Here is a 27296-nt window from a genome sequence, read left to right as displayed (position 1 = left end):
ACCGGATTCAAATTGATGTCAGGAAAGGGGAAATCAGTCCTGTAGAAATTGCTAGACCTTTGTGGGAAGCTTTCTTTGAGGTTAGTGGTGGTGCTGTCGCTTTGTCGCTGGCTGCAAAATCCAGTCCTGTAATTAAGATGGCTGTCACAATGGGATATCAGCAAAATAAGTACAAGGTACAAGTATAGGAGCAGTGATGTCTTGCTGCAATTGTACAGGGCCTTGGTGAGACCACACCTGGAATATTGTGTATAGTTTCGGTCTCCTTATCTGAGGAAGGATGTTCTTGCTATAGAGGGAGTGCAGCGAAGGTTTACCCGACTGATTCCTGGGATAGCGGAACTGACATATAAAGAGAGATTGAGTCGATTAGGATTACATTCGCTGGTGTTCAGAAGAATGAGGGGGAATCTCATAGAAACCTATAAAATTCTAACAGGACTAGACAGGGTAGATTCAGGAAGGATGTTCCTGATGGTGGGGGAGTCCAGAACCAGGGGTCACTGACTGAGGATATGGGGTAGACCATTTAGGACTGAGATGAGGAGAAATTTCTTCACCCAGAGAGTGGTGAACCTGTGGAATTCGTTACCACAGAAAGTAGTTGAGGCCATAACATTGTATGTTTTCGAGAAGGAGTTAGATATAGCTCTTGGGGTGAAAAGAATCAAAGGGTATGGGGAGAAAGCAGGAGCAGGCTAATGAGTTGAATGATCAACCATGATCATAATGAATGGCGGAGCAGGCTCCAAGGGCTGAATGGCCTACTCCTGCTCCTTGTTTCTATGTTTCTAAGTCAATCTGCAGTTTATACATCTCACGACAGACTTTAAGGCAGTACAGGAATATATGAGCCATTAAGAGAGCAAGGTTGGGAGAGCAAAGTTTTCCATTTGAACCATGACTCAACATCTCTGGGACAGACATGAGCAGCAGCAGAATACAGGTACAATGAGGCTAAAGTAGCCGCCAGGATCATGTTGAGCATACAATGGGCATTTTAAAGCAGACATCCTAGAATATATGTCATGCACTGTCTCCAAGGTCATTATTATATGTTGTAAGCTGCTTTGCCTTCCAATGTGACATAACTATTGGGTTAGTAGAAGACCAAGACACATACCTACAGCAATGAAGCAGATAGCATGAGAATAAAGAAGAATGTAAGAGGCTGTAATAGATTAGATCTTCACTTAATTGACTATTTTGCTCAATGGATATAATGTTAAAATCTCTGCCATGTTGTAGTCAAATACATTAACCAAATTGCATTCCTTGCATCTTCTGAAATCTTCTGTTGTCATCTCAAGAAAACTGATGTGTTCCTAATAACTGCTTCCACAATGACTGGAGTAAATCAATAGTTGGTTCCTCACACTTTCTCTCAGACTGCGTAGGGTACTTGCTACATCTATAATGATTACAGATTCCTGTCCCTCTTCTGCCATCGCTATTTGGTTGTGTGGTCACCCTGTTCACCTTCCTCTAACTCATTCCCTAAATTGTGAATTGGAACTCCTTTGACTTCAGAGGAAATAAAAATTGAGATATAAAATGAGCTATGGTTTATTATTATTACCCTCATCTTATGATACATTTTTAGCGCTTAGTATAACTTTATCGAGGTGATACATGCTCAGATATCAGTTGCACAAATTTGTTTGGGGCAGTAGTTACCAGTAATATCACTCATCTGCTTTATTTCCAGCAGCAGGTTTGTTGACTTTATCAAATATCTAGCAGGATTCTTTGCATTTTTCTGTACTTTCAGTGGCTGAGAGGCAAAAGATATTAGATTTTCGCATTCCTCTGTATAGAATTGCTCTACTTCTGACTCATCTCTTTATTTTTACACCAGCAACAAGAAGTCAGAGGCTATGTTTAAACACAAAGGTCAGTCGAAATTAGGAGAGATGTTTAATGGGTGGCTGAAACGATGTACTAATTTTACGCTATCATCCAAAGTTAAAATGACCCCATAGCAATTATTTTCATTATTGGTGGGATCTAACTCATTTACTGTTTCCCTCGCTCTCCAGAATGGCTGATGCTATAATGATGATTTTAAGTAATTAATCAGTCTTTACAGTAAATGACTATACTTGGATGCTGATGGGTCAGTTTTCCACCAGTTGCAGACCCTCATGTTTACTCTTGCATCTAAACTAGCTGCAGATTGCTTCAGCATGGCAGTTCATGTTTGCAACTGCACAAAAACCATTTTGCTCTTTCTGTCAGCAGTTTAACTGTGAAGCCTTGAAGGGACGTGCATCTACACTTTAGCGGAAGAATAATGCATTTGGTGTGATTGGGAATTCTGCCAGGTGTGCTCAAGTACACTGACTGTTGAGAATATTGGAAGATCAGGTGGTTCAGAAGGCACACCGGCAATAACAAACACCTGATTTTACAATTTTTCTGACTTCTTTTCCCTAACAGTGACCTATCTCTCTCAGATCAATCTGTAGTTGGGAAATGACATTGGAAGCTTGGCCAGCATCCAGGCCAAAGTGGCCCGTTTGTTTTTCACCATGTTCACAAGATTAAACCCTCCCTCCCTCCTTCCACCATGAGGGCATCATGTCTGCCACATATAGCATCTACAAGATACACTGCAGCAAATCTTCGACAGCACCTTCCAAGCCCATGACTTCTACCCCCTGGAAGAACAAGGGCAGCAGGATTGTGAGAACACCATTACCTGCAGTTCCCTTCCAAGTCACATACCATCTGACTTGGAAATAAATCACCATTCCTTCATCGTCTGTGGGTCAGAATCCTGCGACTCCTTACATAATAACATTGAGTATACTAGAGGCCCTGTACCACCGTCTCAAGGGTAATTAGAGATGGGCAATAAATTTTGATCTCGTCAGCAATGTCCAAATCCCAAGAATGAATGAAAAACCTTTCAGAAAATGACTAGAAAGGGGCAGGCATCGATACTTAGCAGAAATTGATTGCACTACAAATTCTGCCCCCTCATACTGACATTTCCCCACCTAAAATGATTCAGACTTTCGAGAATAATAACATTTATTTATCTATATACCCTTTTATAATCTTGAACACTCCAATAAGATCATCTTTCTACATGCTCTTCGACAATGTGAACTTTCCCAGCTTCACAGCCTCACTCAATAACATGCTTAATCCCGGCTATCAATTTAATTACCCTTTACTGCAGCCCCTTCAATATCTGGATGACCTTTCTCATAATGAAGTAATCAGAATTGTATCTAGTACTCTGGGTGGGCCAGACCAACATTCTGCACAAACTCAGGATCACTTGTCAGAGATTTTGCTCAGTTTCTCCTTACACATTTAAGATCCTATATTTATTTTCTGTATTTCTGTTACATACAGTGCTAATAGCTACTGTAATTTATCTACTAGTACCCCCATAACCCCTTTTCATGGTCATATCCTGTAGAACAATTTTGAGTTTATATTGCCACTGTTTATTATCTTATCCAATCTCATTACTTTGCATTTGTCCATATTCAGTGATGCATGGAAATCATCAGTCCGACTTCCCAGTCTATCTGAGGCACTTCTGATTAGATTTTATGTCATCTCCAATCTTGACAGTTTTGTTTTTATTCTCACTTTCAAATTATTTTTGTGTTCTGGTAAACCAGTCACACCAGCACTAATGCCTGAGGCAACCTACTGATTAGCTCTTCCCAAGCCAATTCAGCTCCAGAGAGAACCACTGTTTGCTTCCCCTATTTAAGTCAATTTCAAAGCCACTTCAGAAGCACTCTGCCTGTTCCTTCAAATCTGATGGTTCAATGTCCTATTTGGCACTATATGAAAAATCACCATATCCAGAAAATGTTTCCTTTCCAATTCCCATTGTAATTAACCCAATGTATCCCACTATATTGAAGATTTTCATGGCAATTTTGTTTGATCCCACACATCTTTCAATAATAAGTCTGAAGTCAAATGACTTTTCTTAACTTGATGGCCAATAACAAATTCTCCTTTGATTTAATTAAGTTTGGGCCACTTTATCCAATTCTGATTTCTCTTAACACCATTATCCTCATTAACACCTCTTCCTTAGTTTATTTCTATTCCCGTGTTCTATATCACTGTTAATGTACCCTGTATGTTATCATTATTATCATTTATGAGTAGACAGCAAAATCTCCTGTTTTATGCTTAAGACTCCAACATTTACGTGCCAAGTTTTGAAAACTTCCTTCTCTTTTTACCTCAGTCCAACATGCCCTTTAGTGCTTTCATCTTCCATTACAGTCATAACCCTCACTGTACCCCTTTTGTTAGTTGTCAACTTGGTCAGATTTTTTAGGCCATTGTTGAAATGAAATGAACTCTAGTTGATGAATGCAGAAGGTTAACCGGTCTTCCAACGTAGTCCATATCTTTTGGGGATCATTTAGCTGCTCTTCTGTTAATCTTGACGTGTTCAGCCTGTGTAGACCTTCATTCTCAATTGCTAGGTGAATTTTTATGGTTTGCTTGTCTGGTTCAGACACACCTGAATCTAGAAACTATAGTCCTGTACGCTGTTTAAACATTATGAATTTGGATAGTAGGTCAGCTGCATCCCAATTCAAACTGGAGAATTTTGTGGACATTTTGACAATACCCCTTTGACCTTCCTATTGTACCTGGGATGAGTGTCGCTGTAGCCGCTTTCACGCGCTTTTCAGAAGCTCTGCGCTGTTATAATCGCAGCCGCCTTTTGCGCAATTTTTATGACACTTTTTTGTTGTTTTGTTTAACTCTCCCTCACTCAGCCCATCGACCCAGCCCACACCTTGGTCACTTGCCTTTCCCTACTGAGCTAATCCAGCGCTGGTCTTCTCAACGCACTCTCCCACTCACTGAACTGACAGGCTATGCACTGCAATGTCACCGTGAGCACTCCCTCTGCACTGAGTCTTCAACACTTCTATGTGCAGCCAGTATGCTGTGTGTTCAACATTTTCCAACTCTTCGACTCCATTACAGTTTCACCAAAACGTCGAGGGTCATCTCATGCCATGTAGCATAATCTAAGGCTGTTCACCATATTCAAGAATATCCTATGTAATGTAGGCTTAGAAACCTTTCTTGTTCTGCTATCTCTAGTATCTCTAACCATCTCTTGAGCAGTAAATTTCAGCTCAAGCATCTGTACACTGTCCTGTACACCCAGATTTTTCAGGGATTGCTGCATTATGCCAGTTCCATACAACAAAAAATTCAAATCTACTGCCATGGTAAATGGATACAGATCATATGGAAACTAAAATAACAAAGTAGTTTCATGTAAGTATTACACAAACAATGCTTAAATGACAAACTCCCTTTATTCACTTAGCTATCATATTCTGCTGATCTGTTGCAATTTGATTATCTCTTGCTTGAATGATCTACTTGCAGCAGAGTTCAGATCCTCCTCATTCAAAAGCTTGGATGCTAATCATTCCATCAGTCAGCATAAGAAAACACTCAATTCAAAAACATATACCACTTTCAAATTAACTGATAATTAAATTTCACATTTAACCACCACAACTTTTACAGTTAATAACTAGAATGTGAATTAAACCAGCACATTCAGCACTTTCAAAAAATGACTGTGGTTCACATTGTTATTTATAATTTGATTTTTACCCACTCATTCCAATTTAGGCTTAGCAGTTCTTCATTAGCTCTTTTATCATTCTGTTGGCTTTTTGCAACTTTACAGTCATTTGGAATGTACAGAAAACCTCTCCAGGAACAGAAAATGCCAGAGCCACAATGGCTGCAGCCTGTTAATTGACCTTCCCATAAATAAATAAGCGGTCTGACTCCTGTCCTTAGAAAGCAGCATATCCAGTCTATTATAAGGCATACCATGGAAGATTTGCTGGTTCTTAAATTGATGTAAATCATGTATCAACCAGTTACATGTCTCACCTACCATTATTGTTGTGTACTTCATCAAACTGCAGTGATGGACTGATTACCATTCATGGTTTTGAATGAGGAGCATCTGTACTCTGCTGCTCAGAGAGGCACCAGCGTCTGGCAAATAGTTCATTTTTCCGAGAGGGAGAAGAGCTATGACAGCTATAGTTTATTTTTAACATGGTAATGTACCATGCTAGTAGTGCAATGATATGTTTCAAAGTAACTTACTGAATCTCTTGTTAGGCAAACAACGTTTAATTTGTGTGCCAAATGCCCAGTAATGATACACCTGGTAATGATTAGTATAACAATCATATCGTCCACTTGCTACAAAGGAATTTCTTAAATACCTGTTCATCTCTCCCACCAGCTTGATGCCGCTTGTCACTTTAAGCATGTTTTAAAGGTCAGTTGTTCTCTCATTTCCTCCTCTCCTGGAGGTGGGGGTTATGCTGGGTATGAAGATCTATTTCTTTTTCCAAAAATGTACTCCTGATTTGGTGCCTTGCCCACCAGGATTGCAATTTCAGAATTCTGCAGTCAAATACAGAGAACCTTACCAGGATTTATTTTTGCTTCCTTTCTCTCTATATGTTTTAGCTTCTACCTCACATTCTGAAGAGCGTAACTTCCTTTGAAATGATGCATTGCACAGTCTGTCTTCTCCAGAAAAGACACAATTGAATTGAGAACCGAAACAGAGGGTCAAACCAATGGATAAAAAAATTTGTTTTATGTAAAGATATGAAGATAGTTAAGGATATTACACAGGAAGCAATCCATGCTCTCTAAGCAAAGCAGGAATGGCTACATGAAACAAGATTATTACCAGTTGCGACTGGGAAAAAGAGTTTGATAACTATCTGGAAATGTGATTGGACAGTACAATTTTTTTATTATTCATTCATTCATGGAATGTGGGCTACGCTGACTGGGCCAGCATTAATTGCCTATCTCTAGTTGCCCTTGAGAAGGTGGTAGTGAGCTGCCTTCTTGAACCGCTGCAGTCTAAGTGGTGTAGGTATACCCAAAGTGCTATTACGAAGGGAGTTCCAGGATTTTGACCCAGCGACAGTGATGGAATGACGATATATTTCCAAGTCAGGGTGGTGAGTGACTCGTGGTCGTGTTCACATCTATTTGCTGCCCTTGTCCTTCTAGATGGTAGTCAGGGTGGGTTTTGGAAGGTCAAAGGAGCCTTGGTGAATTCCTGCAGTGCATCGTGCAGATGGTACACTCTGCTGCTACCCTGCGTCAGTGGTGGAGGGAGTGAATGTTTGTGGAAGGAATGCTAATCAAGTGGGCTGCTTTGTCCTGGATGGTGTCAAGCTTCTTGTGTTGTGGGAGCTGCACCCATCCAGGCCAGTGGAGAGTATTCCATCCTGCTCCTGATTTGTGCTTTGTAAATGGTGGATAGGCTTTGGGGAGTCAGGAGGTGAGTTACTCATTGCACGATTCCTAGCCTCTGACCTGCTGTTGTAGCCACAATAATTAGTATAGATTGAGATATGTATAAAGACATGGAAGTTACAACACAGAAACAGGCCATATGTCCCAACCAGCCCGTGTATGCATCACCATAGAATGATACAACACAAGAAGCTATTTAGCCCATCACACTGTTTCTAATTCTTTGAAAGAGCTATTTAATTAGTCTCGTTTCATTGCATTTTTCACATAGCTCTGGAAATTTTACCCATCAAGCGTTTATCCAGATTCCTTTTGAAAATTGTTAGTGAATTTGCTTTCAACACCCTTTCAGGCAGTGCCTTCCAATTCATAACAAATGTTTGCAAAGAAAGGTTTTCCTTATCTCACCTCCAGTTCTTTTGCCAGTTTATCTTCTGCATGACCAAATAGCTTTCATAACATTTGCTCACCCTATTCACGTATTAATTCACCCACTTTTTCTTCATTCACATTCAATCTAGAATGTTGATATAGTTTTTACCTCAACCGTGAACCCTAGACATGAATGCCAGAGTCTCAACACTCTGAAAAAGATCTTCCTACCCTTTGCTCTAAATCTCTTACACTTATTGATTCAGTGGCCTCTTTCTCTAGAATCCACAACTACTGGAAAGAACCTTCTATCTACCCTGTCCCATCCTTTCATTATTTTAAATACTGATGAACAAATATTCCACAGGAATATTTCTGCAGCACTAGAGTAGGGAAGCAATAGTGAAGATGTATAAATATTGCAATGATCATTGATTTTCTTGTAGATAAGGATGTATTATGCACAACTTTCCTTCACGCAAATAACTAGGTGGAATAGGTTTGTTTTTTAGGATCATTTTGAATTTGGGCTTTGGAGGGCCTGAAATGTGAGTATTTGCAAAGTCAAGACTGCTTCTGATAATTTAGGCAATTGTTTAATTTTCCCCACTGTAAAAGGCAGTGTGCCAGAAAATGGACACCTTCACCATCGGACTAGAATGGTGGGTAGATTATTATTCACTAACATGCCATTTCCACCAAAGAAAATGTTAGCAAGACAGAAAAACACCCACAATCTTTACACCTTCTACAGTTTTGGAAGGGTCCTTTATATAGGTGACCAATACTCCTTCCTGAAGCCTGGGAGCTTGTGGGTGAGAGAACTAGTGGGCACAGTTTAAAAATAAGGGGTTTAAGATGGAGATGAGCAGAAATTTTTCTGAGAGTTGGTAGATATTGGGATTGAAAGTGAAGGCTGGGCCATTTGAATATATTCAAGACTGAGCTAGGCAGATTTTTGATTGACAAGGGGGTCTAGGGTTATGGGGCATATAGGAAAGTGGCGTTAAGGCCACAATTGAATCAGCCATCATGTTGAATGGTGGAACAGCTTCAAGAGGCTGAATTACCTACTCCTGTTCCTGTTTCTTATTATCTTATTATCCTGTGATATATTTAGAACTGATGAAATGTTTGCCTTTCATTGGGTGAAGTGTGCTGGTACTCTGCACCATTGCAACTAAACATAGAATGGCTTAAAGGAGCTCCTCCAAAAACAGTCAAGGTTGTTAAATAAAAATACTTGGAAAAACTCAGCAGGTCTGGTAGCATCTGCGGAGAGGAACATAGTTAACGTTTCGAGTCCGTATGACTCTTCAACAGAACTAAGTAAAAATAGAAAAGAGGTGAAATATAAGCTGGTTTAGGGGTGGGGGTGGGGGTGGCGGGGTGGGACAGGCAGAGCTGGATAGAGGGCCAGTGATAGGTGGAGATAGCCAGAAGATGTCATAGACAAAAGGACAAAGAGGTGTTGAAGGTGGTCTTTGTCCTTTTCTCTATGACATCTTTTGGCTATCTCCACCTATCACTGGCCCTCTTTCCAGCTCTACCTGTCTTCCCCCCTTCCTTCCCCCCCCCCCCCCCCCCCCCCCACCCCCTGCTTAAACCAGCTTATTGACTTCTGACCTGCTTACTGCCTTTCTGGCCTCCTTGCTAGCTATAGTATCCTCTCCTCATTCCTCTCCCATTTTCTCCCCTTTCAAAAGCACGTTTATCCTCTGCTTCTCAAAAAAGACCCATGCCTTTGCAAACCACAGTTCTGTCTCTAATCTTCCTTTCTAAAGTCCTTGAACATGTTCCCATCTCCTAGCTCCATGTTTATCTCTTCTCTAACTCCCTGGTTCAAATCCCTTCAGCCTGGATTCTGCCTTTCTCACAGTACCAAAACAGCAACACCCTCTGTGACTGTGTCCATTGTGCATTATCTCTGTTGTCCTTCTCAACCTCTCCTTGGCATGTATGTCCACACTATCTTCCCTCTCATCCATTGTCAGTTCCGTGGGACTGCTTTTGCTTGTTTTCACATTAACTTATCTGAATGTAGGCAATGCATCTCCACTAATGCTGCTTCTTCCCACCCTTCTATTTGCACCTCCAAAGTTTCATGACTCATTCTTGGCCCTCTACTGTTCTTCATCCATATTCTGTCCTTCAGTAATGCATGTGGTCAGCTCCCACATATATGCCAACAGCATCCAGCACAATGTCTCCACTGACATTGTCAAGTGCACAATTGCTTTTCAATAGCCCAACTTGCAACAGCTTAACATTCTTCCAGTTTCAGCCCTCACGATGAATGTCATTCCCTTGTCCATTTCATCCCCTCCCTAATCATTGGCTCAAGCTGAATCAGATTGTTTACAACATCGTTATCCTTTTTGACATTGAACTGAGTTTTCTATCCCAAGGGGGCCAATTTACCACCCAAAAACAGGTGGGTTTAGGTCAGGTGGAATGTTAAAATATAAGAAAATCTCAAACCTGAACCCAGTGGCTTTCAAACCTGCCCCTTCGAGTTTTAATGAAGACGTAATGGAGAGCGGTCAATCACCCTACTCCCTGGAGGCGGGTCTTTTATTTAACTGAGGCTTCATCCCTTATCTGCATTTTTCAGCTTTTATGCTGGCCTTGGCAAAACTGGCAGCTAAAGGGAGGTGAGAAATTCTGCATGGAAGAGGCAAGCACTTATCCAGCAAACTCGTGGGCCTTATGCTCACCCATCTAACCAACCTGTTTTCTGCTTGCCATGAAGAGATATTAATGTCTATAATGTTATTGGAAGTTATTTTTTTTAATATAGAGTTTAGTGGTGTCTGTGTCAGTGTGTGTGTGTCTTAATTGGATTAAAGCCAGCTGGAATGAAGGCTTTGATGTCTAGAAAGAAGTAGGTTTGAAATGGTAATTAGATAAACATGGGGAAGTTTAGAAACATAGGTGTCAAGGGGGAATTTGCATTTTTAAATAAACCATTCAAAAGAATAGGTGAAACCTTGCTTCAAGCTAGAGGACGCCAAGCAAAGTGTTTTTTTTTTTCAGTTTACTAATAAAATTGGTGGAATGAAAGGATGTTATTGTTAGAAGAGGTAATGTTAAAAGTCTAGTCATACAATGGGAGAATTATATTCAAGGAGGAAGATATATATAAAGGAGAAAGGAAGTTGTGTCTAAGGGAGAGGCATTTTAAGATCCAACAAGTGTGAGAAATTTCGAGCTGCTGTCTGCAAGGACCCAGAGCTGAAAGAAACTCATTTTGAATGCAACTGCCCAGGTTGTGCATTGCCAGGTGTTCCTTTAAATCTGTGAGATTTACTATTGCCTTAATGGGCGTGTAAAGGAGATTAATTAGGGTTTTTTTTAGTTATTATAGTAGTAATTTTTGAGACATACGTATGTGTTTACAATCTTTCTTGTATTAATAAATGTTTAATTTAGTTTTATTTAAAAAACCTCTTGAGACTTGGTGGTCTTATTACCATTGAATTCAAAGCCTGCATCTTGAAACATACAAATTGCAAAAATGGGTTATGACAGTGGTTTCAAGTTTCTCTCTGGGATTTGAACAAGTCAGCCTTTCCCATTGGCTGTGTCATAATACATTCCCCATGATTGGAATCCCAACAACCCATGCCGTCCTGTGATCACTGACACCCCAACCCTCTAAAGCACACTGTTATCTACCTAAGGCCTATTTCCCCAACCTCTCAATCTCTACCCCAAGAACAGGAAAATCAGACCAGCAAAAATTAAGCCTTTACCTCTCTCTTTCTCTTACCTGATTTTAAAACCTTTTTATATGTCTTCGGGCTAGATTGCATAGGCACTCTTTTTGTTGCCTTTCAATTTTAACACTCGTTGTAAATTCCAGCTTGCCTAAAGCTCTGCCACATGCAACCTAAGTCCTGTTCACCCCTCACCTCAGTTCCACTGACCTGAACACTTCAAATTTAATATCCTTGTTTTTATATTGAGTATGACCTTTTTTATTTATGCATGGGATGCAAGTGTTGCTAGCAAGGCCAGCATTTATGCCCATCCCTAACTGCCCTTGAGAAGGCAGTGCAGTGATGCCTTACATGAGGAAAAACTTTTTCGTGCAGCAAGTGGTTAGGATCTGGAATGCTCTGAGAGTGTGGCGGAGGAAGGTTCAATCGAGACATTCAACAGGAAATTTGATTTTTATCTGAAAAGGAAGAATGTGCAGGGCTATGGGGAGAAGGGGGGTGGGTGGTGTGGCACTAGGTGAATTGCTCATTTGGAGAGCCAGCACAGACATGATAGGCTGAATAGCCTCCTTCTGTGCTGTAACAATTCTGTGATTCTTGAACTGCTGCAGCCCATAGTGTAGGTACACCTACAGTGCTGTTTAGAAGAGAGTATCAGGGTTTTAACCCAGTGACAGTAAAGGAACGGTGATATATTTCCAAGTCAGGATGATATGTAATTGGAGACGAATTTGCAAATGGTGATGTTCCCATGCATCTGATGCCCTTGTTCTTCTAGGTGGCAGAGAACCCCAGTTTGGAAGATGCTGTCAAAGGAACCTTGATGATTTGATGTAGTGCATCTTGTAAATGTACACTGCTGCCATGTGTGCCACTGGTGAAGGAAGTAAATCTTCAAGGTGTTGGATGGGGTGTTGATCAAGTGGGCTGGTTTGTCCTGGATAGTGTTGAGCTTCTTGAGTATATTGAAGCTGCACTCATCCAGGCAAGTGAAGGGTATTTCATCTCTCTGAATTATGCTTTGCAGATGGTGGGCAGGCTTTGGAGAGTCAGGAGTGAGTAGCCACAGTATTTATATGGCTGGTGCAGTTTAGTTTCTGGTCAGTGGTAACCCCAGGATGTTGACTGTGGGGGATTCAGCATTGGTAATGCCATTAAATATCAAGGGGAGATGGTTGGCTTCTCTCTTGTTGGAAATGGTCATTGCCTGGCACTTCAGTGACAAGTAATATTCATACCACATATCAGTCCAAAACTGAATGTTGTCCAGATCATGCTACATACAAGCACGGACTGCTTCAGTGCCTGAGGAGTTGCAAATGGTACTGAACATTGCACGTTCATCGGTGAACTTTCCCACTATTGACCTTATGTTGGAGGGAAGGTCATTGATGATTCAGCTGAAGATGGTTAGGCCAAGGGCAGCACCCTGAGGAACACCTGCAGTGATGTCCTGGGACTGAGATGATTAGCCCCCAACAACCACAAATATCTTCCTTTGTGCTAAGTATGACTCCAACCAGTGGTGAGTTTTCACCTGATGCCCATTGACTTCAATTTGACTAGGATTCCTTGATGCTACATTCAGATAAATGTTGCCTTGATGTCAAAGGGCAGTCATTTTCATCTTACTTCTTGAGTTCAGCTCTTTTGTCTATATTTGGCCCAAGGCTGTATGAGTTCTGGAGCCAGGTGGCTTTGGCAGAATTAAAACTGAGTGTCAGTGAGCAGGTTATTGTTGAGTAAGTGTCGTTTCATCACACTGTTGCTGACACATTCCATCATTTTTCTGATGATCAAGAGCATACTAATGGAGCAGTAATTGACTGTGGTCAGATTTGTCCTGCTTTTTGGAGACAGGATAACCTTGGGCAATTTTCCACATTGTCAGGCAAATGCCAATGTTGTACTATAGTGGAACAGCATTGCTAGGGGTGTGGCTAGTACTGGAGCACAAGTCTTCAGTACTACAGTCAGGATGTTATCCGGGTTTATCATTGTTATGGACTTGATTTTCCAGAAAGGTTTGTTATGGATTTGATTTTCCAGACAGGTTCATCATTAGAAATATTGAACTTTATTTATAGGCTGCAGTAGTAGTTACATGCTTCCATCAAGCTCCACAGCTAGAAGAACTCCCCATGCTGAGAGCTGATTTATTCACACTGAGATGTGATACTATACAACACAATAAGCCTTAAAGCTACAGTCACTACATTCCTTAGAGCTACAATTACTACATTCCTCCCCCATTAAATTTTTTGTTCAGTTGGTATTTACAAGAACATCTACCTTCATGAAATTACAAATATATACACGGGTCATAAGTTCAGTCTCTCAGGTGGTTTCCTGATCCAGGTAGAACATCGTAGTTCCATGCCTTTCTAATCTCTTACAGGATCCACATCATCTGGAACCCACAGCAACATCAAGTACCTCTTTAGGCACAGGCAGTTCAGTGTCATCTACCCCAACAGAGACACCATGTATGTCTATCCTTGGTTGGACAATTTCAACAGAGACCATGGGTTCTACGATGGTTACAAGTGGAATAGCATTATGTTCCCTTCTTAAATCACCCACTTGTTTGCAGGTAATCCGACTCTCCACCTCTACATGGTATGACAAGGGTATGATCACAGAAGCTGTTACACCATTATCTCACATCTTGAAAAGTTATATGACTTTCGATGCCTTTTTAGCTTAATTCAGTTGATTCTTCAGCTCTTTGCTAGACAGCTGGCTTTACTGAGCTGGCAATACCTCGGAGTTTCTCCAACTTCCTGTCTTCTGGCTGTATCCAATTATATACAATTCCTAGGGCTTCCCCTGCGCCCTCTCTGACCACCAGGGCTTCCCCTGAGCCCTCTTTGTGTTTCTTCTGCTGTGCTTGCATTCTACTGTTTAAGGCCGTCTTTATTTCTTCTTGTTGCTGAATGGTTACACATTTGATCTTGAAGGACAATCAATTGTTCTTTCAACTATTTATTTTCTGGTTGCCCTCCCTCTGGGGCTTCCTGTTACTCTTGGTGGAGTTGCCCTCTCTCTGGGGTCTCCTGTTGTCTTCTGCAAAGTTGCCCTCTCTCAGGTCTCTTCTAATTTTCCATGGCCATTTTCTTGTATTTATTACTTTAAATGTATTGCCACTTTAAGTGCAGTCATCGTTTTGTTTTTTGACTTGGGCTGTCTCTGCAGCTGTCGGCTTTTCTGTGCTGTTTTTGAATTTCCCACGCTTTTTGTGCTTTGACAGGCTCACTGGCAAACGTGGCTTTTTTTAACTTTGTAACACTTCATTACTGTTCGAAAAATCTCAGCAACACCCTTTTCTGGGCAATTATGCAGATTTTTATTTTCTTTTTGTTTAACCAAATCCACAGGTTCTTTTGATGTTGGATGTCCCGCACTTCGGGAGACCCAGTGGCCTTGTGGTCCAATCAGGGCTGTTTTTTAAATTTAAATTTAAAACTGCAGCACGGCTTTCTGCTCTGGCTGCCCTTTTTTTTAACTTGAAAGCTGTCAACTCTGCAGCAAGTGATTTTTTTATTTTAACTCTGCAGTCTTTTTTTTACTGTGCAGTGCAGGTTGTTTTTAAACCTTTCTTTACGTGCATCTGTGTGCCAGCTTCCCTAACTCTGAAGGTTTTTTTTTTTATAAATGTCGAGAATGCAGCAGAAGATTTCTTAGCCATTTGGATCGGGGCCAGATTTTTTTTAACTTTAAATAAGTGCTTCTGTTTGAACTCTGCAGCATACCTGGTGAGTTTATTTCCCTTTACTTCTGTTTAAACAAGATTCTCACAGTCACTGGGCAAGGGACAACGCTGGACCAGACCCTATCTTCGTCGCCAGTTTGTTATGGACTTGATTTTTCAGACAGGTTTCTCATTAGAAACATTGAACTTTATTTATAGGCTGCAGCATCAGTTACGTTCCTCCATCAAGCTCCACAACTAGAAGAAAGAACTCCCATTCTAAGGCTCTCCATGCTTAGAACTGATTTGTTCACACTGAGAGGTGATACTATACAACACACTAGTCTTAAAGCTACAATCACGACATTCCTTAAAGCTACAACACCTTTGCTGTATCCATTGCATTCAGCCTTTTCTTGATATCACATGGAGTGAATTGAATTGGCTGAAGACTAGAATCTATGATACTAGGGACCTCAGGAGACCAGTATGGATCATCCACTCAGCAGTTCTAAAAAGGAAAATGGGTAAATATTTAACAATATGGGAAAGGGTAGGATTAAGTGAATAACTCTTTCAGAAACAGAATTACCTGGAAAAACTCAGCAGGTCTGGCAGCATCGGCGGAGAAGAAAAGAGTTGACGTTTTGAGTCCTCATGACCCTTCGACAGAAGGACTCGAAACGTCAACTCTTTTCTTCTCCGCCGATGCTGCCAGACCTGCTGAGTTTTTCCAGGTAATTCTGTTTTTGTTTTGGATTTCCAGCATCCGCAGTTTTTTTTGTTTTTAACTCTTTCAGAAAACTGTCATAGGAATGAAAAGCAAAATGGCCTCTTTCTGTACTGTAAAATCATATTTTTATGCTGTTAAAATGTTAATGTAAATTTATTATTGTGAGTAAAGTTGGGAATCATCAGGCCTACAATTATAAGAGAAGCCGGATGTACCTACACCACATGGACTGCAGCAGTTTAAGAAGGCAGTCCATCAACACCTCCTTGAGGGCAGTTAGGGATGATCAATAAATGCTAGCCTTGCCAGTGATACTCATATCCCATGAATGAATCAAAGAAAAAAACAGGCCTGCAATTGTAAGTGAAGTTTGGAATTATCAGGCCTGCAATTGTGTAATATTGTATGAACTTTCTGTGAAAGATTTTAATTTTATCAGAAATGCACAATGGGGAGTGGTTTGGATCTGAGAAGTTACTTTCCAATGGCATTCCCCACCCGTTTACCTTCTTTTCTTTTGTTCTTAGGTTGTTTGATGTATGCACTGTGTCTCGAACAGACCGAGAGACAAAATTGACTCTTGTTTTCGAACATGTTGATCAAGATTTGACTACCTATTTGGAGAAAGTCCCAGCGCCAGGAGTACCCCCAGAAACAATTAAGGTATAAAGATTGATTTTTAATGCACTATTTTCGATCTTTCAAAACAAATGCTATCTGAAAAGTTGGCAGCAAGATATGACACATTTACTGTCCTCATAATGCAAAGAATTATTTGGTTTTATCATGAAAGTTTTTCCACATTATCGCCCAAGTCAAAATAACTCCTTTAATGTGTAACGCGCAGTAAGTGCTCATTTCTCTTCAGGGGAAATGAAAATTAGGAGAGAAATCTAGTGGATACTTGATCTGATATCACCTATTTACCACAGTTGTTCAAATTCAAAATGAGCCCTAAAAACAGATGAGATGTAATTTTTAAATACAAAATATGCCTATGTACTTTTCTATGCACATATACACCCAGGTGCCTCTGCCCCTGCACCCCCTTTAGAATTGTATCTTTTACTTCATATTGCTTCTCATCGCTTTTTCTACTTCACACTTTTCTACATTAAATTTCAACTACCACTTGATATATAGAAATATGTATGAATCTCCCCTGGGACCAGAGGGAAACACTGCAGAGCAGCAAAAGCATTATAATATGTCAATACAATGTATTATTCTGCTGATAAAAGTGTAGGTGTATGCTTCTTTAAAGTCACAGAGTGCAGTTGCTGTGTCTTTGTGAAATCACTCAAAAGCTGATTGCTCCTTGGGAGATTCTTAGATCAATTAGAGACTTCTTTAATTTCTTTTGAGGATAATTCCTGACCTCTTAGAATCTTCTTTAGAAATCCATTAGAGCACTGAAACACCTGAGCTCCAGGGGAAAAAAAATGCGTGATTGACAGCCCTGGCTCTCTTATCTTTGCTGTCAATTTCACAATGTTTATTTACACAAGATAGAGCCTTCAAGCTCTTGCAATTTCTGCTATTGAAATTTAAAGGGGCTGGATGATAGACAATTTTATTGGGCTGTAGTAAAGATAGGGTTCTTTTAAGAAAGTGGAAAGTTATCAGCGTTTTTTAAAGTTTCTTTTTACACATCCTACTGTCACTATAGGGTTGATTGCTTCTATACAGTGTATAGAAGCAGAATGGACATTGAAGTGTCATAGCTTGGCATGGGGGCATGAGGGGCCCATGGGGTTGTTTGGGGAAATATACTTTAGCATGGGGATATAAGAAGCCATAAGGAGTGGGTGGGAGGCATGAAGAGCCACAAGGGGGTGGGTGGGTGGCATATCTTGCCATGGGGGCACGAGGGGCCATAGGGCATGGGTGAGGAGCATATGTTGGCATGGGGGCATGTGGGGCTGTAGGGGTTTTGGGGCAGCATACCTTTGCACGGGGAGCAATAGGGGTTGTTTGGAAGGCTTATCTTTGCATGAGAGGGCATGAGCAGCCATAGGGAGTGGGTGGGAGGAATGAGGGGGCATGGATGGGGCAAGGGGAGGGTGAGGGGGCAGTAGGGTTGAGGGCTTGAGGGCCTTTCTGTTTTTATTATAACTGGGATGATGTCCAATAGCACCAGCACCAAAGCAGGCCTTTTAAACAGCCCACCTCAGCAACCGGCAGCCCCTGGGGCTACCTCCTAACTTGTTCCCTGGTCGGCTGGCCTGACTCCAACCCATACTCATGCCACCACCCCCACAACGCACACGATGAAAATCCTGCCCTTGTGTGCACTTTCCCTGAAGGTGGGCTGGCCAAGCCAGTAATGTTCCCGACTCCCACAACCCACCTCAAGGATGAAAATCCAGTCCATAGAACCTACTGAGCAAAACAGGCAATTTGGCTGAACTGGTCTATGATGGTGTTTATAACGAATTTAGGAAGTTAAATTAAGACAAAGAAACAAATTTTAAGGGTAGAATCTTCAGCTCAGCGAGCAGGGGTGGGGCCCGTTTGCCAAGGCGTAAAATGACGCGCGCTGACATTGGGCGGGCGTCCCGACGTCACCGCGCATCATTCAGATTTTTAGTTCGGCGGGCGCATACCCGAGTTGGCTGCGCACCTGCCGAACTATCAAAGGCCTATTAAGGTCAGTTAACTATCAATTAAAACAATAAACTGAGCTGCCTGCCAGGCAAAGAGCACAGGTGGCCTTCACATTTTTCATGGAATCTCACCAATGGGCGGGATGAGGTTTCAGGAAGGTTTTGCTAAAGCCTTGTAAAAATTTTTAATAAAATTAATAGACATGTTCCAGCTCAAGTGACAGTTTCACATGAGGGGACATGTCTTAAATTTTTTTTTTCCTTTTATAAAATTTTCCTGAACTTAAACTAATCTCCCTGAGGCAGCTCTATCTCTCAGAGATTTTTGCGTTCTTTCCCGCACGTGCGTGAAAGAGCTCAGGCCCCGACTTTGGCAACACCCCCGCCCACACAGGGAGAGCTTAGCCCGTTGGCCGGCCCATGTAAAATGGTGGCATCCAGCCGATCGCACGCGCTCCCACCCAACGCCCCCCCCCCCCTCCCCCAAAAGTTTATTCTCCACAGAGCCTCCTCCTATTCTGACTACCTCATCCCACTCCATCCCCTATCCCTTTATTCCCTTCTCAGGTATGCATCAAACTTCCCTTGTATGCCACCTGCATTACTTTAACCACTCTGTGACATTGCATTCCATCTTCTCACCGCTATCTTTGTAATTCCTCCCAAATTCTTATTTTGATCTATTCGGTGTTATAGTTTTACCCTGATGTTCTGGATTAGCATGCAAGTTCAAACGGTTTGTGCCTGTCCAACTTACAAGACCCCTTTGTAATTTTAAAGGCCTCTGTTAGGTCTCCTCTTAGTCTTCTCTTTTCAAGCGATAAGTTTCTCAGCCTACTTGATCTTCCCTGAGAATTGCATCCTTTCTATTCTGGCAATTTGCTTGCAAATCTTCCCTGTCTTTCTTCAGTGTTTTGGTATCCTTTGTGGTATGAAAACCAGAACTACTCTCAGTACTCTGATCTAACCAAGGTTCTATATAAATTTAACCTTACCCTTGCTTTTATATTCTATTATTTTAGAAATGTATCCCAGTACTTCGCACTTTTTATGCCCAAATCAACTTGTGCTACTACATTTAGTGATTTATTGAACTGTACCCAGATCTCTTTGCTCCTCTGCCCTTTTATTCCTTGGAAGATAAGAAAATAAGTGACATCCTTATTTCATCGATAAAAATATACCACCTCACATTTGCTATATTGCATTTATTTTGCCATTTGCCGGCTCACTCTGTAAACTTGTTTACGTCTTCCTGTACCATGGTGAAGTCCACCACATTGTCGGCTATAAGCCCAAATTAGTATCACTTCAGATTTCAACACCATATTATTTTAGTACGGTTCATTCAAACAATAGAGAATGTTTGCTCTTGGTCAAAACACTTACATAGTTAATAACCCAGTTTACAGAAAGCCAGTATGCATAATTGATGGAGATTCAAAGAACATATCAGAAGAAATAGGAGCAGGAGTTGGCCATTCGACACTTGAGCTTGCTCTGCCATGGCTGGTCTTAGTGTGGCATTAACTCCACTTTTCTCCCTGTCTCCCATAACCCTTGACTACCTTGTAGGTATAAAATCAGTCTAGCTCAGCTTTGAATATATTCAGTGACTGAGCCTCCACTACTCTCTGGTGAAGAGAATTCCAAAGATTAATGACTCTGAGAGGAAATTTCTCCCTATTTCCATCTTAAATGGGAGGCCCCTTCTTTTGAAACTGTGCCCTCTAGTTCTTAAGTCCCTCACGAGAGGAAATATTCTCTGTCTTTACCCTGTCAAGCCCCTCTTCAGAATCTAATACGCTTCAACAAGATCAACTCTCATTCTTCTAAACTCCAATGACTACAGGCCCAACTTGCTCAACCTTTCCTCATAACACAATCCCTTCATCCCAGGAATCAAACTATTGAACCTTCTCTGAACTGCCTCCAATGCAGTATATCCCACCTTAAGCAAGCAGACCAAAATTGTATGCAGTCCTCTGGTGCAATTTCACCAATTGCCTATACATTTTAGCGTGACATCCTACATTTATACTGCATCTCCGTTGCAATAGAGGCTAACATTTGATTTGCCGCCTTAATTAATTGCTGTACACGTGCCAACTTTTTTGATTCACATATGAGGACACCCGCTGTACTGCAGCATTCTGCACTTTCTCTCTATTTATAATGTGCTATTTTATTCTTCCCACTAAAATGGACAGCAGTAAGTTTTAGTAAGTTTAAACTTAAGTTAGTCACCAGATTTGCCAGATATTACTGAGTTGCTGACCATCTTAAGTCTCCAAATGATTGATACATTTGATGAATTACCAGGGAAACTGTTTGTTATTGCAGACTTGAAGGTCATAACAAAAAGAAAATAATGTGGGTGCTAGAAATCTGAAATAAGGAAGGGAAATGCTGGAAATACTCAACAGGTCTGACAGCATCTGTGGAAAGAGAAACAGAGTTATCGTTTTAGGTCTGTGACCTTTCAACAGAGCTGGAAAGGTTAGCGATGTGCTAGATCAGGTTGGCAACCTGTGGTTCCCCGGGGTCTAATATATGACTCCCGAACCAATACATCTTTGAAAGTTTGACTGTGATGAGTTTTTAGAGAATTCTCTCCCCAGTGTTCTGCTATTACAGAAACATTAGCTAGCTGATGATTTTTTTGAAAAAATTTTGTCTGTCGAATGTTTCACCAGGAAAAATGGTGCCCTGCACTATCACCTGCCATCCAATCATATGAATCACATGTTGCCAGGCATATTAATCAATAAATCATCACACTCCCTCTGGCCCTAGTTGGTCTTTTCGAAAAGTTAGCCCAAAATGGTGCGTTTTGATTGGCCGTCATATTCGGAACCTGATTGGCCAGTATTAATGGGTGACTTCTCTGCGATTGGTTGGGTATACAAAGCAAACCATGAATCACTAAAAAGAGCGTCCTCACTCTGACCCTGCTATTGAGGCTGTGTTGATGAGCACATGTGTCACATGCAGGCAGGCAGATAAATCATTGAAGGAACATACTCTAGCCCTTGCTTTTTTGGCAAGAAATGGCTGCAAAGAAGAGAAGAATTGAACAGGAAAGTCGAGAATTTTAAGATGAATAGATTGATTCATTTGCATTCATCCCATGTTTGGCTGGCTTACCTGTTTGTCACATTTACAATGAGAAATTCACAAACAAGAAGCCAAATCTTGAGAACATTTCACTTAAAAGCACAGTGCCTTAGCCAAAAAAGTTATCCACTAGGGATGCCCAAAAGAAAGTGGTGGAGGAGCTGAAGAGCAAAGCAGAGAAATCTACAAGCGAGTTCAGTAAGTTGGTGAAACCACCAGCAGCACAGCTACTGCTAGTTTTGTGGCAGCCCAAAAGTCTGTGAAACAAGGAAAGTTGACCATAAATGGTGAACATTTAAAAGAGTCCTTTATCAAAGGTTCAGAACAGCTGCACAGTGATTTTAAAAACAAACATGAAATTATTCAAAAAATTAAAGAGATGCCTTTATCTGTAAAGACCATGAGGATCAGAAGTGAAAATGACCACAGGTATCACCAGCCAGCAGATTTGAGGATATAAATTCAGCTTCATTGTGAGAAAGTGCTTTCAACTAAGAATTTCATAAAAAGCAAGTTGAGCAGCCAATTGAAAGATGAGAAGTTTACACCCTGCTTGAAAAAGAAAATGACAATATACTGTGCTCTTATGACTCTCCAAAGGAATGCAGCAGCCGAAATTGCATTAAAATAAAAGGTTTTTTTCATATAAGGAAGGAGTTGGTTAGTTAAATGGCTTGTTTCATTATTTTAAAATTTTACTTGTATTTGAGAAAGTATCATTCAATTAGCAACTACTTGTCAAAATCTTTAAAATGTTAATAATCTCATGTCCTCCTTCATTGATATTAATACATGTATGTTTATAAGCGTCAGCAAATCAGTGTTGCCTAGAAATCCATAAATGTGGCTCTGTCTTGTTTTATGCTTATAGCGTTAACACATTGTGGCTCTTAAGATATTGCATTTTTGACTAAATTTTTTTAAAATGGCACTTCCTGTCATTAAAGTTGCGGAGGCCTGTGTGAAGGCAGAGAAGTTTGGGTAGGGGAGGAAGAAACAAAATGAAAATAGAATGGCAGTTAACATAAAAAGTAACTAAGAAATCTTTTATCAGCTTGTAAATAGTAATCAGGTTGACATATTGAGGACAGAGGGCTGGATTTTTTGAGAAGAGGTTCCCCTGCCGGGGCCGAATGTGGGCCCTGAGCAGGCGAGGGCAGGCAGCAGCCTGGGCAGCATTTTGTTGGCATCAGTCGAATAAAAGGCTGCCACTAGTAGCACTGTCCAATCAAGGATGGCTGCCTGCCCGAGCTGCTGGCACAATCAGAGGGCCATCAGCACGGCAGGCTCAACATCACTGCTGTTAAGAGATGGCCACTGCCAGGACTGCAAGAAGGAGTGGGCACCTCCATTCAGAGTCACCCTTGAAGACCATGCTGCAGACTGACAGGCAGGCTTCGGAGTAGGGGAGCATATTCCAGTGGGGGTGGCCTTTCCATGTGCCGTGGAATGATCATAAAGGAGCGCCACCCTCTGGAATCAGGTTGGGAGGCTGCCAGCGTTTACTTGGTGGTCTCTCCACATGGCAGCAATCCCTCCCAATGCTAATTAAATGCTGGTGGGGGCAGGAGTGGCTCTTGATTGGGCACCAATTTGGCGCAGTTGACTGGCTGGTGGGCAGACATGCTGCAGAGTATCCTGCCGCTGGTCATATGACACCACAGCAGGAAGATGTTGGTTGTCCCTCCTGAAGCCTTCTGCCTTAATGTCACCAGGAGAGGGCTGGTAAAATCCAGCCCACAAAAAGGTGACATATGCTTTGAGGTGCAGGGCAAGGCTTGAGTGCTCAGTAAGTACTTTGCATTGGATTTTATTAGGGAAGAGCATGCTGACAAAATATTGGGGGAAGTGGAGAGGTAGATGTAATGGATGGTGGTTGAAAATTGATGGGCATCGACCTGAAACATTAATATTGTTTCTGTCCCCAAGATACTGCTTGAGCTGCTGAGTATTTTTCAGCATCTTCTGTTTCTGTCTCATGGGGCAGGATTTTTCAGGCGGCATGCGGGGGTGGGCCTGACACGCTGACGTGTAAAATGACATGCGATAATGTCGGGCATGTGTCCCAATGTCAATGTGCTGAGTTGCGATGTTTTGCCCGGCAGGAGCGTCCCAGAGTCGGCTGCACACCCGTCCATGTGTAAATAGCCTATTAAGAAACTAATTAAGGTAATTGTAAACGCTGCCCATCCAACCTTACGGTTGGCGGGCAGGCGAAAAGGCCAAGCGGCCTTCGCGTTTTTTAGGAAACCTTGTCCACAAGTGGGATGAGGTTTCCTAAAGTTTTTATTAAATAAATTTTTTAAAATTTCTTTAAATATAAAAACATGTCCCATTTCATGTGACACAGTCGCATGAGGGGACATGTTTAAATAAATTTTTAAACCTTTTAATAATTTCAAAAACCCTTAATTACTTAAGGTAGTAAGTAATACCTAAGGCATTACTATCTCAGTATTCTTCAATGCTTCTATCAGGAAGTTCCCCTCCAAGTCACTCACTATCCTGACTTGGAAATATATCACCGTTCCTTCACTGCCGCTGGGTCAAAACCCTGGAGCTCCCTTCCTAACAGCACTGTGGGTGTACCTACACCATTGGATGGCAGCGGTTCAAGAAAGCAGCTCACCACCACCTTCTCGAGGGCAACTAGGGATGGGCAATAAATGCCAGCCCAGCCAGCGAAGCCCACATCCTATGAATGAATAAAAAAGTGGCCTCTTAACCTTTCCAGCTCCATTTAAAAATTAAATTTTCCAAAGTCTCTTTGTAACTGCAACTTTTCATACCCTAGTAAAAGTATGCTATTGCTTTTTCTGTCATTCTACAACGTAGTGCCCAAAATTAGGCATAATAGTCTTACGCCCATCACATGAAGCACTTGATCATTACTTAATGATCAACTTTCACTGGCGACTTAACATATACTTGGAAATTTTGAGGAGTACTCAGGCCATGTAATACTATTAACAAACATGTTAACTAATTTCTATGAAATTCTGTTCTCTGTATTTTACTGAAGATGTTAATTCATTTATCACAGCACAATTCTAACTTGAATGCGTTTGAAATCATTAATTCTAACTGTATATATTTACAGTGTGAGTTGAATACCTAGTCACACCTCTGATTCTTATTGTAAGAACACCAAATATAGTTGAACTTCCTGTCCATTAACTATGGATTTGCTGAAAGTCTAATCTAGCGATCCTATTATTTAGTGTTTCGAAATTACGAGGTATTTCTGTAAGAGTTCCCCAATTATTCACCGTAACTGCTGTGGATGATCAGTGGAAACCCTGGAGAAATTATATAAAAGTACTGGTACAGCATATAGCAATCATAGCTTCAAAATAATGTCAGTTTATGGATATGGTGACTGAATGTCCAAGCTTGAGTTTGTGAGATTCATAGTTTGTAGGGCAAGTAAAGGGCATAGGTTATGGGAACATGTAGCAAAATATCTTTGCACAAGTTAAGTATCTTGTGTTCAGGCATTTCTCCAATGAAAGCAGCTAAGGTCGGATTTAGCTGAACACATCTCCACCATGCTGGCTATTCCTTCCACCCCCATTCCCCTCCCTACCTACTTCCCTTCCTCACTCTGCATTGTGCAGATGAAGTTGACTCACTTTGGAGTTAGGAGGATATCATTATCCCAAATCTTTCTACAGCAGGCAAGTTATTTAATACACAAATTTCCCTTAAATATGGAAGTTTAAAGCAAGAGCTCTAAGTACGTTTACATAAAACGAAAGCTTCAGGAAAGTAAAAAAAAACCTGCTACGTGACCCTTACATTACTTACACTAATTCCAATAAAATTAAGTTAAGGAAATGTAGTTAGAAACATCTATGGGGAGAATTTTCTTCCCATCGGGTGGGCTGAGCAGGAGCAGGCAGGCGCACAGCCGATTACCGCCTAGAAACACTCCCTGTGCGGGCAGGGAGAGGACGACGAGTCGAGGCCTGCGCTCTTTCTCTGACTTTCCCTCCTTCCCCTGTCCACATGGAGCTGCCTCGGAGATTCATTTGATTGCGAAACATTGAGAAAAAGAATTTTTTAAAATTATTCACACATGTCCCCTCATGTGACAGTGAGCTGGGACATGTCTATCAATTTTAATAAAAAAATAACTTTATTCAAGTTATAAACCCTTCATGAAACCTCATCCTGCCCGTGGGTGAGGTTCCATGAAAAATGCAACAGCCGCTTGGGCTCTTCACCTGCCCGCCAGGTTGGACAGACAACCCTGACAAGTACTTCAGTTAGTTGATAAATGGCCTTACTAGGCCTTTGATAGTTCAGCGGGCACGTAGACAACTCCGGTGCGCGTCCCCGAACTGAAGATCGGAATGACACATGCCTGATATCACCACATGGCACTTTATGGGTCGGCGAGTGGCCAACCACCACCCCCCCCCCCGCACGCTGAGCAGAAGATTCTGCCCTATGGCTTTTGTAAACCCTAATTTGTACATGAAATTGGTGTGATCCACAATTCATCTTTTAGCCAAAGCTACATTTAGGTCACCTGTGTGATATTTTCTTTCCTGTTCCGGATGCACCCAGGAACACAGGGGTTTGTGTGCTCATCCATTACTGGATTAGAGAATGAATGGTAGGCCTAAGTGTCCAAGACGGGTGGGCTGGTGTGGTTGGTAGTGGAGTGGAGTGGAGTTTCACGGCAGGGAGGAGAGGTGAGGCCTGGTTGGGGTGGGGGGATGGGGGAGGCGGGTGTCTTGATGGAGAGGCTAGGGAGGAGGGTGCACCAGTGGGGCTGGGGGGTACCTGATGTGGAAAGGGGGTCCTTGAGGGTGGCACTCTCCCCACATTTCCTTCCTGAGGCCTGAGCAGGGTAATCTGCCTTGCTTGCTCCCTGCTCGTGAACTCCTCCTATCAGCCTCAAAATTGAGGCCAGACAAGAAGTGGCCAATTGGATCTCATTTGGGTTGAGTGCGGGCAGGCTGTCCTAGACCTTGTGTGCCCCACGTAAAATGGTGTGTAGATCAGGGGTGGGCAGGAGTTAAGCAGAAAGGCCACTTTGGAAATTTTTTTACAACACCCCTCTCCACACCCCACGCCCGGCCCCCTCTTTACCTCCCACCACCCCCGTGACCACTCTGCCTGCAAATCCTTCAGCGGAGGACTGTAACATTCGGCCCGGGTTTCAATGTGCTTTGCTCAGGGCTTACTATTCCCCTCTTTCAGATCCAACAATGTGTTTCATTCCCTGATGTGAAAAAGGACCTTTCTAAACTCCGCATCAGATCCCAGACTGCCATTGAAAAATGCCAAGGCGGATCAACTAGTATTTGTTTATACTGTTTAAGTTAAAATCTTTTAAATTTACATCCAAACATATCTAACGCAAATGTTAACCTTGCTTCCAGTCCAGTTTTAAATAAATCTAGTGAACTTAGTGTCATCTTGTCTCATTTGGTAATGCCCTTGCTTCTGAACAATAACCCACATTTGGGTTCAAGCTGCCCTCCAGGGTTCATCAACCTAGACTGACACCTCAGTGCATAGTATGAGGTGTTATATTAGAAGTGCCATCCCTTGGGGGAAGAAAAATAAAGAGAAACACATTTGCTTCAGGAGGATAAAAAAAGAAACCATGCACCATTCAAAGAAAGGCATAGCGTTCTTCCAGTGCTCTGGCCAACATTCTTCCTCGACGGCATCAAAAGCAGACGAAAATGGTTATTGATTCATTTGGTGTTTGT

At 41.7% G+C, this 27296-nt stretch overlaps 1 protein-coding gene across 3 annotated transcripts in view; it reads left to right on the top strand.

The window, feature by feature from the left end:
• The window catches only part of cdk6 (cyclin-dependent kinase 6), a 315746-nt gene that overhangs the window by 70682 nt on the left and 217768 nt on the right, over window positions 1–27296 (top strand). For all 3 annotated transcript variants that reach the window (XM_041183679.1, XM_041183681.1, XM_041183678.1), the window contains exon 3: window positions 16372–16507. In XM_041183679.1, coding sequence (XP_041039613.1) covers window positions 16372–16507 — 136 coding nt within the window. The remainder of the gene's footprint in view (window positions 1–16371; window positions 16508–27296) is intronic.

Source organism: Carcharodon carcharias, chromosome 3 (genome assembly GCF_017639515.1).
Source record: "Carcharodon carcharias isolate sCarCar2 chromosome 3, sCarCar2.pri, whole genome shotgun sequence".
Classification (NCBI taxonomy): Eukaryota; Metazoa; Chordata; class Chondrichthyes; order Lamniformes; family Lamnidae; genus Carcharodon; species Carcharodon carcharias.
This window is presented reverse-complemented; position numbering and strand designations above follow the sequence as displayed.